General features: G+C 40.4%; 1 protein-coding gene across 2 annotated transcripts in view; it reads right to left on the minus strand.

The window, feature by feature from the left end:
- The window catches only part of PPIC (peptidylprolyl isomerase C), an 18,760-nt gene extending 15,172 nt beyond the window's left edge, over positions 1-3,588 (minus strand). For both annotated transcript variants that reach the window (XM_007111628.4, XM_007111627.3), the window contains exon 1: positions 3,391-3,588. In XM_007111628.4, coding sequence (XP_007111690.1) covers positions 3,391-3,507 — 117 coding nt within the window. In that variant the 5' untranslated portion in view covers positions 3,508-3,588. The remainder of the gene's footprint in view (positions 1-3,390) is intronic.
- Positions 3,589-11,723: the final 8,135 nt, after the last annotated feature.

Consider the following 11,723-nt stretch of genomic DNA (forward strand, 5'->3'; position numbering starts at 1 on the left):
TGCCACAACTACTAAAGCCCACATGCCTAGAGTCTGTGCTCCACAACAAGAGAAGCCACTGCAATGAGAGGCCCGCACACTGTAACGAAAAGTAGCTCCTGCTCGCTGCAACTAGAGAAAGCCCGCGCACAGCAACGAAGACCCAACACAGCCAAAAATAAATAAGTAAATAAGTTTATTTTTTAAAAAAAGTACAGGGCACTGGAGGTGGGGAGAGACAGGGGAAGAGGCAAGAGGCACTCACATAGCCTGTCCCAAACCCTTGTAGGGTTAATCCTGCTTCCATTTCCAAAGTAACTGGGGAAGACACCAAGTACACGAGCTGTGAGGTCTAGGAAACTGTTCTCAAACCAGCTCCACCACTAACTGGCCATGGGACCTTGGGCAGCTCTGAGCTCCTGTTCCTCATCTGTACCCAGATGATGATTCCTCTCAGGGCTGTACTGCCACAGGAGGATTAATAAGATAACACAAATAACACTAACAATTGACCTCTTTAATCAGGAACTTCAATCAGGGCTAAGCATTTTACATGCTTTATCACATCTAATATGCAAAACCCTGCAGGTAGGTATTATTTCTCTTTCCACTTACAGAGGAAATAGAAATGGAATAGAGGAGGAGCCTCAGACATTAGGTAACTTGCTGTTACCCCAGCTGAAGCCTCTTGGCCACTCCAAGAGCTGCAGAAAGTGCCAGCAAACTGTGACATGAGTGCAGCTGGAAAGATGGCAGCAGTATTTTCTACAGTCTCGGTGCCTGACCCTGCACAGAGCCCATGGCATCTACTGGAAAGTGCAGGGCTGCAAACACTAATTCAGCGGATTTTGAGACCAGTGAGCTGGAGCCCCAACCTGAGGCTCCACGGCTGGGCAGGAGGCTGAGGTGTCGGCTGGCAGCAGGATTCATGGACAAGGTGAGTGCCACTAAAGGGCCCTGGGGGGAATAGCGCTTCACACCTCTCATTTACAGATTCCTGTTTTTAAACAAAATCAGAGGAAAAGGTAAAGACTGCTGGGGAAAACAATACACTAGAGTGATGGCCAATTAATCTACTTTTCCACACTCAGAGAAATCATTTTTTAATGTTTCCACTTTCCAATAGATTAGTTGTTTTAAAATGTCCACTGAAAAAGTAATTCAACAGAGTTGAAACTGTGGAAGGACATGCCTACACAATTTTTAGAACGTAATGACAAATGGGGTGGGAAAAAAGGAGATACGTTGAGTGACTATTCCAAAAGTAGAGTCCTGAAAACTCCCTCAGTGACAGCACCCTGGACTTGGGGCTAAGATGCCCCAACTCTTCCCCTCTTGGAGCCACCAGCTTCCTCCCCTCTCCTGGAGGTTCCCAACCGCAGCTCCACACTCCCAGAGACTTCGATTACTGATTACTTGCTCTGGGGTGGTCTCTGCACTGGTAGGTCTAAAAGCTTCCCAGGTAAGCCTGTTCCCAAATACTACAGGTGACGTTCTCACACTAACAAATTATTCGTTGCATATCTGAAATTCACATCTCACTGGGCATCCTGTATTTCATCTGATAGTCCTACTCCCTTTCTCCCACCCTTATCTAAACAGTCAGCAAGTCCTGTTAGTTACACTTCAAAAGTAGATTTCTAGTCCCTCCCTGGCTCCCCATTTCCACCATTACCCCCCCAATCCAAGCCACCACCATCCAGATTCTGACCTGGAGCCCTGAAGACCTCCCAGTTCACTCTCCACTGAACGACCACAGTAATTGTTTAAAAGCATATATGAGATCATGTCAATCCCATGCTTAAAACCCTTCAGCAGCTATAACTGCACTTAGAATAAGACCTCAAATTATGAGAATAATTGCCTTAAAACCCATATACTCCGAACTGTGGCCTGGGAGGCACTACCTAATCTTGCCGCTGCGCATCCCCTAACCTCATCTCAAGCCACTCCCCCTCTCATCCCTGGGCTGAAGCCACACTGTCCCTTCTCCATCCTCTGAACACACGATGGCTTTTCTGTCTGGAGGCCTTGCATATGCAGTTCCCTTTGCCTCCTAAGTCTTTGCCAGGCTTTTTTTTTTTTTCTTCTTTCTTACCCTTCAGGTATTTTTAAATGTCACCCAATCTATTTCCGGGTTTATTTCCTTCATCATTTCATCACTTTATGAATTTTATGTTTAAGGCTTATCCCATGAGACCCAAAGAGTATCTGCAGATTGGAAGAACCCCTCCTCTTCCCCCCCTTTCAGCTATGTGGCCTTGTATAAGCTGTTTCCCAAAGCTAGATAAGCCCCAAAGATCAAGGGGCTGGGAGGAGAATCAGTGCTCAAAGCCAACAAGCTCAGTTTATCACCGCACATACCCCGCAGCACGGCCTTTTTGTTCACTCTTAGGCTACATCAGATGTTGGGCTGAACCTCCCCCGCCCCTTGTCCTCCCCCCTCCTCGGGAGGGGTGTGTGGTAGAGGATTTAAGCATCCAACAGTATCATTTCTACTGGCAGACACCGGACCGATTGTTAAGACCACCTGCAGCTGCCCCTCCTTCCAGATTCCAAGACACCCCTGCCACTGGGTTCTCTAGAAGTGGTCATCAAGGGCCCCAAATCATCCCCTCCCTCCCTCCCTCTCTCTCCCTGCACCCTCCCATTATCCTCTAACCTTGGCTAAATGTGGTGGGAAAAGACCTGAAGCTGTAAAGACCCAGTCTATGGCAGATGTCCCCCCACCCCACCCACCAATCGTAATCAAAAGGCTGGCCTCAGTTATACTGGAGCCGCCTGTGCCGTGCTAGCACCGTCCCCAAACCCTGGGGTCCACCCACCAGCCACCAGAGTCTGAAAAGCGCACCTCTCCCTCCCCGGGGAGGACGGTCGTTCCTAAATACAGGAAAAGGAGGATAGCCCTTGGTTTCAGCAAGGCCACGTAACGCCTGCCCCGACCCCGCCGCGACAGGGGCTGGACCTGGGATCTGCCAGGTCAGGTGACACCCGCGGCGGGCGGCCCAGCTGCAACCGCTCCGCTCGCAACGCGTCTCCTCCGCCCGTCGCCGTGCCTCCCGCGTTCTTCCTGCTTCTATTCCCTAGTCCCCGCCAAGTCGAAGGAACTACTCGGCGGTCTCCTTCCTGAAGAAAGGGCCCGCCGGTTCCGGAAGCTTCTCCTAACTCCCAGGCAAAGTTCAGACAGCCGGCGGCGGGGGCGGACTCGGCCCAGCGCCCCCAAAGTCTCCCGGGACAGCGCGGCCCCCCGCGCGCGGGCAGCCTCCTGCCACCTAGCCCCCCGGCCGCCTCCCGTCCTCTGCGCCCGGGAAGCCCCCTCCTCGCCGCCCCTGACCTTGAGGTTCCAGTCCCCAAAGCTCTCCCATCCCCTCGGCCAGCACGAGGGGAAGCTGCTGCCCGCCGCCCGGTCACCTTGGCCGTCACCGAGGGGCCTCGCTTGCGGACGCCTGACGCTCCCGCAGAAGGTACGAGAGCGCTGAGCCCCACGCAAAGCACGAGAGGTAGCAGCAGCCGGGGACCCGGGCCCATCGTGAGCGGTGGCAGCGGGGGCAGCGCCTCGGGCGCAACCGCAGGCTCCGGGACCGCTGGTGGGACTCTCGGCCGGCTGCGCCTGCGCGCTCCCAGTTCGGGGCGGGGGGGGCGGCGGGGGTGATGGGGATGGGGCAGGCTGGGCAGGCCCGGAACCTGGGGCGCCTCCTCCCAAGTTCAGCCCAGCGACCAGAGCTAGGGACTCGGAGAGGCGCGCCACGGGGGGCGCAGCCGAATCCAACCACCCAGCGGCTGCTCTGGGCGCCGGGATCCGGAGCGAGCCAGCGCTGCTCGGGTGCTGCGGGCTCGGCCCGGACCCGGGAGCTGAGGGGTGCACGCTGGGGTATCGCCAGGAACTTACAGCGTAGACGCGTATTAAACCTGATGACTCTCCGGGCTCCGGGTCCTCCTGGCAACTTGCGCGCCGCAGGGCTGGGGACTCTGCGGACGGGTCCCGGTCTGTGACCGCAGCTGCCCTTGGAGCAGCCTCCGCCGCGCCTGCCAGGTTCCAATGTTCCATCAGAGGCTTTAGCTAAGTTTTGGACGCCTCTCAGAACTCTGGGACCCCGGATGTTTCGACTCGGTTACACATGATGAATGACCTCTCATTGAGATGATTCAAGTTGGGGATATAATTTTTACAAACTTAAGAATTATGTTTAGGAAAGTTATTTAATGACATGGGGAAATGCTCATATTTTAAAATGGAAAACTCAGTTTGCAAAATCACATAGAAATTCGGATGTCATCTGTGAAAATAAATGTATAAAGGCATTTTAAAAATGGAAACAAATGTACCAAAACATTTACAGTAGCTATGGTGATAGAATAATGGATTTTTGTTTTCTTTGTAATTTTCTGATTTCCCAGATGTTCTACATTGAGCATGTATTTTATAATCAGGACAATGTTGTTTTAAAACTCAATGCTTTTTGCATTAGAACTTCAAAGAACTTTTTTATTTTAGCGTAATAGCTCCAAAATTAACTGCAAATTAATAATAGTATTCTCCTGGTTTTCTTAGGGGCTAGTGCCATGACTTTCGAGACAAGATTTTACTTGGGTAAGCAGATAGGATTCCTATGCATAACTAAGTGTAGATCTCAAATTACCCTGGAACCTTCCAGTGTATACAAAGAGTAACCACCACTTTTGAGGGTTGGGCAGAACACTTCTGAACTATTTTGATGTTTCAGCCCAGTGAAGGATCTAATGGCTTTCTTTATCACCTTCACCCCGCATAAAGAGGGAGTCCCCCTTTCGTAGCAAGCTAAGGGTATCAGAGGGCTTATGCCTGTATATATTCCTTTTAGTTCAGATCTAGTACAATGTCTGGTGTATAGTGATTTCTCAATAAATATTTGTTCAGTGAGTGAATGTGTCTACTTTTTAAAAATTTTATTGGGAAGATTAATACAAATAAAGAAAAGTGCACAAAATGTAAATGTACAAATCAACGAATTATCACAAAGCAAATGCAGCTAGAACCTCACCCATTTAAGAAATGAAATATTCACCAGCTCTCTAGAAACTCCTCTTGTACCCACTCCTAACTACTAACACTTTCTTCTCCCTAAATTAACCACAATCCTGACTTCTTCCAATATGGTTTAGTTTTGTTTTAACTTTGTGTGAATGGAATCTTATGTATTCTTTTGCTCAAATTTGTGAAATTCATCCACGTTTTTGGGTGTAGCTATTTTGGTTTATAGCACAAGCTAGGGGTTGAATTTTTTTTTTCCATATGAATTCCACTTGTCTCAGCATAATTTATTGAAAAGTGTCTTCTTTACTTACTGCTCTGTAATGCTACTTCTGTCATGGAACAAGTGTCCCTACATGTATGGGTCTGTTTGTGGGCCCTCTTTTCTGTCCCATTGGCATATTTGTCTATCTTTGTGCCAATACCACATTGTCTTAATGAAAATAGCCTTATAGTAAGTCTTCATATTTAGTAGTACAAGTCTCAGCACTTTGTACAACAGATTTTTAGCTATTCTTTCTTTTGTTTTTTTCTGGTTTTTTTTGGCTATTCTTGACCCTTTCTGTGTTCATATAAACTTGAGAATCAGCTTGTCAGTTTCCATAAACTGGGATTTTGATTGGAATTGCATTGCATGTATACATCATTTTGGAAAGACTTGGCATATTTGTAATATTGAGTCTTCCAGTTCATGAATGTGTCATATTCCTCCATTTATTTAGATCTTCTTTAATTTCTCTCAGTAAGATTTCATAAGGTCTTACACATGTTAGATTGATTTCAAGATGTTTGGTTTTTGTTTTTGTTTTGTTTTTTGCTATTATAAATTATATCTTTTTAAATACTTATTTTCCTGTTTTTTGGTATTACATCATAGTAAAATAAATTGTTTATTAATCTTGAATAGACCAGTTTGTTAAACTTATTAATTCTAATATTTTATCTGTGAATTATTTAGGATTTTCTACAGAGACAACTATATTATTCATGAATAATGACAGTTTTACTTCTTCCTTTCTAATCTTTATACCTTTTATTTCTTTTTCTTGCCTTATTGCACGGCCAGGACCTTCAGTACAAAAAGAAGTGACAATAGGGTGAGTCCTTGTTTCTTGGATTAAATTTTGCCCCCAGAAGGGTACGTTGAAGTCCTAAACCCCAGTATCTGTGAATGTGACCGTATTTCCAAATAGGGTTTTTTGCAGATGTAATCAAGTTAAGATGAGATCGTACTGGAGTAGGTTGGCCCTACTGCAATATGACTGGTGTCCTTGTAAAAAGAGGAGTGACAAAGACACACACAGAGGAAGACACCATGTGAAGACCCTAGGAAACTAATAATAAACTTGTCCGTCCTAATGCCAGAAGGAAAGCTTTCAATATTTTATCATTAAGTCTGATATTTGCTGAATGTTCTTTTGGGTGGGGATATTATTTTTTGACTTAAGAAAATTCCTTTTTTAGTCCTATTTTGTTAAGAGGTTTTGTCATGAATTTAATCAACATCATGTATTGAAATCAACCAAAATAATCAGATGATATTCCCTTAATCTGTTAATGTGGTGAATTGCATTGATTTTTAAATCTTAACCTATCCTTGCTTTCTGGAATATGCCCAACATGTATTGACCTTTTTTTCTGTTGCTGTATATATATATAAAACAAACTTAACAAGAACTGAAAAAAGGCATTGCTTCTGAAATGAAGTTCAGGAAAAAAAAAACAGTAAATAAATTGATTCTGGCTTTCCAGTTCAGACCAAGAAAATCACCAACATTCCATTTTTATGTTAATGGGTAAGTTTGTTATTCTTAAGTTCAGGATATTTGCATATATATTCACAAATCAGACCAGCTTAAAAATTTCTTTTTTGGAATTTCCTGTCATTACTTTTTTTTTAAAATCAGGGTTATTCTAGCACCTTAACATGAATCGGCAAATGGTAGGTGTTTTTCTTGTGTTCTGAAAAGACTTGTGAAAGATTGCCATTATTTCTTCCTTGAATGTTTCTTACAAGCCATCTGTGCCCAGAGTTTTCTTTACTGTAAAGTTTTAAGTTATAAGTTTAATTTTTTAAATGGTTGAAGGATTATTTAAATTTTCTATTCTTCTGTCAGTTTTTACATGTATATTTTGAGGACTTTGCTTCATTTATATTTTAAAATTTACTTACATAAAGTTATTTAATATATCTTTTTATAATTTTGTAGGTCTGCAGGACTTATAGTCAGGTCTTCTTTTTTCATTCCTGACATTGGCTATTTATTTTTCTTTTTTCTTCAACAGCTCCATCAATGGAGCTGATGATTATAATATGTTTGGTTTGATTTTATTTCATTAGTTTATGTTCTTCACTTTATTTCCTTCCTTCTCTTTCTTTGAGTTTAATTTCCTATTATTTTCTATGTCCTTGAAGTAGACTCTTTTTTTTTGCACTTAGCAGTATGCATTTATATTTCCTCCATGTCATTTAATGGCTTAATAAGTCATTTGTTTTTATTGCTGAATAACACTCCATGGTATGGTGTACTACTGTTTATCCATTCACCTACTGCTTCCAAGTTATGGAATTATGAAGTTGATTGCTTCCAAGTTATGGAATTATGAATAAAGATACTATTAACTCTGTGTACAGGTTTTTGTATAGGTATAAGGTTTCAACTCCTTTGGGTAAATACCTCTTAGAGTGATACCTGGATTGTACAATAAGATTATGTTTCATTTTGTAAGAAACTGCCAAACTGTCTTCCATAGTGGCTGTACCATTTTGCATTTCCACCAGCAATAAGTGAGTGTTCCTGTTCTTCCACATCCTTGTCAGCATTTGGTGTTGTCAGTGTTTTGGATTTTAGCCATTCTAATAGGTGTGTGTGTCCAGGGAGAGTATTTTAGCTCTCAGTGTTGTGTAAGCCAAATTGTTCTTTTTATTAATCCATGAATAACAACATTCCTGAGAAGAAAGAATCCTGAAAACTAAGACACAAAGAACTTAGGTTATTTTTTTCAATTTATTTAAACTAAAAACAAAACCAAAAAAATAGATACTCATTTCTCCCATCCCTAACTGCCACCTCTGGCAGTCACCATCTGTTCTCTGTATGAGCTTAGTCTTTTTTTTTGTTTGTTTGCTTGCTTTATTTATTTTTTTTAAGATACCACCTATAAGAGATCATATGGTACTTGTCTTTGTCTGACTTACTTTCCTCAATTCATCAATTTTTTTAGCCTTTCTTCTTTTATTGCTCTATGTGCAATTAAAATGATAAAATTCCCCATAAGAAGCACAACTTTAGATGCTTTCCACATCTAAAGTTTTGATATATAGTATTTTCATTATCATTCAGTTAAAAATATTTTCTAATTTACACTTTAGAAAAAAAGCCATGTTACTTAGAAGTGTAGTACTTTATTTCCACAACATAACTTTAAAAGTCTTTTTGTTAGTGATTTCTAGCTTAGTTGTATTTGTGGTAAGAAAATATACTTTTTGTTATCTCATTCTTTTAAAACATATGGAGAGTTGGTTTATGACATTGGATCTGGTCGATTTTGGGGGGGAAACTGTTTCCCGTGTGTTAAGTGCATTCTGTTCTTGCTGGACTCAATATTCTATGTATTAGATCAAGTTTGTCAATCCTGCATTTCATATCTCTATCCTTACTGACTTTTTATCTGCATGTTATAAGGGTTATAAAAGTTACTATAGGAGTGCATTAAAATCTCTCATTATGACTGCAGATAGTCTATTTCTCCTCATAGATCTGTAAATTTTTCTTTATGTGTTTTAAGGCAACTTTATTGAGTGCAAAAAAATCCAATATTATTTTTCAATAAATTGAATTTTTTTGTAATTATGAAGTGTTGCTCTTTACTTCTAGTATTGTTTTTTGCCTTAAAGTCTGATAGTGCTATAACTCACCATCTTTCTTTTGGCTACTGAATGCCTGGTTTATCTTTTCCTATGATTCTACTTTCAATCTATCTGTTCTTATAGTTTAATATATTTCTTGTAAATAGCATAAATTGTTTTTCTAATGAAGTTTGGTCATCTTTATCTTACATAGAATACGTAGCCTGTTTACACTTAATGTATTTACTTAACATGTTTGTATTTAAATCTAATGTCTTCATATTTTATTTCTATTGGTACCCTGTTTTATGTTCCTCTTTCTCTCCCTTCTTGGCTTACTCTGAACTGATGGGAATAGATGTTAGTATTCTCTATTCCTCCTCTACTAGTCTATTTACTCATCCTTTTAATACTGTTTCAGTAGTTTTACTAGAGATTACAACATGCAGTCTTGATTTTTCAAAGCCTAGTGTTACCTGTTAGTCTTACTCTCTTTCTGGATAATGTAAATCCTCAGGACACTTTACTTCTATTTGCCTTCCCTGCAATTGTGTGCAGGTCTTGTCATGTATTGTATTTTTACCCCCACAACACATAAAAATCAGTATTGCCTAATAAAATCTTACACATTTAGATTTATCCGCACATTTACATTATCTTTGCTCTTCATTACTTCCTGTATATCTAACTTTATACACTGACCATTTTTCTCCTGCCTGAAGAACTCCATTTGGTATTTCCTGAAGTGCTAGTCTGCTGATGAGAAGTTATTTTATTTTTATCTAGAAATGTCATTCCTGAAGGATATTTTTGTTCAGTATAAAATTATTTCCCTTCAGCAGTATGCATATGCCATTTCTTTTGACTTCTAGTTTCCATTATCTCTACTGAGAAATCTGCTATTACTCCTTTGGAAGTAATCTATCTTTTCAAAATCTGGATGATTTTAATATTTTTCTCTCTATATTAGATTTTTAAAGCAGTTATACTAGAATTTGCTTAAGCGTAGATTTCTTTTTATTTATCCTGATTGGGATTCATAAGGCTTCTTAATTCTGTGACTTGATGTCTCTTACCAGCTTTAGAAAACTCTCACTCATTAACTATGCAAAAGTCACTTACAATCAGCATTACTACAAAATACAATGACTTTCATTTGTGTGCATTCTTTATGGTCTCTTTCACATGTTTCAAAAGCACTTGTGTGATATAATCATAGTGTAAATTGTATAATTAAAATTACTGATAAAATGTAAGATTAATATAAAATGTATACATTATGTATTGCATGTATGGATTATAAAAGGGATTAGCCAGTCTGTTGGCAGTTATCTTTTGTAGTGTCAAAATAAACAGTGGAGGTATATATTTATAGCTTGCCACTTTTGTTGTAGTTTTGATTCGTCACAAAGAAAGAGTGCTTTCGAGTGTGAAATTTCACAATTATCTAACTTAAAGAGTGCTTACTAATGATTTATGAGTACCAGAGACTACAGTTTTATCATATTTAGGTTTTTTTCTAGTATATCATAAGGAAGTTTTACATTTCTGCTGCTTTTAACATAAATGTGGCTCTCAAAGCTACATTTCAATGTCATTCAACCCTTTATGTTTTGTCCACTGTGTTAACTTTTTTCCTCATTTATAAATAACGCCTTAGTTGAGTCAAATATTACCTTCCCTCAAACTACAATGAAACTTTGCTAAATTAAATTCATGTTTAGCAAATAAATGCCTAAGACTTTTGTTGATTATAGCATTTGAATGGTGAGTTTTTGCCTGAAAAATTTCTTTCAAGTGTTAAGATGAGGGTGCAGTCACCTTAGATCACAGAGAGGCACTGGGGTCTGGCTAGGACTCAGTATTGGAATGAAATTACTGGGGCTCTCTCCATCTTTAATGTGCATAGCTCGTTTTTTTCTAGAGCTACTTATTTACTCAAAGGTTCTCCCTTCGTAGACTGCCATGCCAAACTTCAGTGAAAAAGTCTTAAAGGAGTTAAAATAATCTTGCCTTTATTTGCTAACCAGGATGCCCCCATTCACACCCTCCCAGACCTCCTTTGCCAACCAGAAGAGAAGCAGTAACACTGACTTTTGTTGACACTTACGCACGCTAGGCACTGGGGTACAAAAACGAAGATTCGAAGATGCGTGGTTCCTGCTCTCAAGGATCTTCAAAGGTAGGATGAGTATATGAAATGGGTTTAAACTATGTAAAGTGACTTTTCTTTCATGCCAATCAATATCCCTGAGAGTATGAGGTGGAGATTCAACCCACTGAGAAAGACTGCAGAAGGGAAATCTCACCTTCATTGAGTTCCTACTATGTGCAAGACACTTGCTTACAATATCCCCTTTAACCCTGTGAGCTAAGGTTGTTAGGAACAGATAAAACTGACAAATTGAAGTTCATCTGAAACTTTAATATGCCTGTTTCTATGAATTTCGAGTGTGAAATTTCACAATTATCTAACTTAAAGTCAGTGGTCAAAAATGGTTACTTTAGGGAACATAGAAGCATAGTTGGGTTTGAGTATGATGACTGGGAAGGGAGGAGAAGTGGAGAGCCAGTGAATATGGTTCTTGCAACTTAAAGTGAAGTAGGGGATTGATTAAACACTGATTATATTCCAAAAATTAGGGAAAATTTATTTACTTGAGAGAACTAAAGTTGAATGCTATGAAACCCTAATGGTTCCTACTTTGTCCTGCATTGACCTGAGTGCTGGATGTGTCTACCTCGACAGGCAACCTTTTAAAAAATTCTTTGGAGGCAATCTGTTATTTAATTGATCTGCATATTTATGTTTGCTCCTATTCACTGTATTTACTATTCACCAAGGCTGCCAACTTCTACAGTCTTGGTATAAATGTTTGTTCC

The sequence above is a fragment of the Physeter macrocephalus genome, chromosome 8 (genome assembly GCF_002837175.3).
Source record: "Physeter macrocephalus isolate SW-GA chromosome 8, ASM283717v5, whole genome shotgun sequence".
Taxonomy (NCBI): domain Eukaryota; kingdom Metazoa; phylum Chordata; class Mammalia; order Artiodactyla; family Physeteridae; genus Physeter; species Physeter macrocephalus.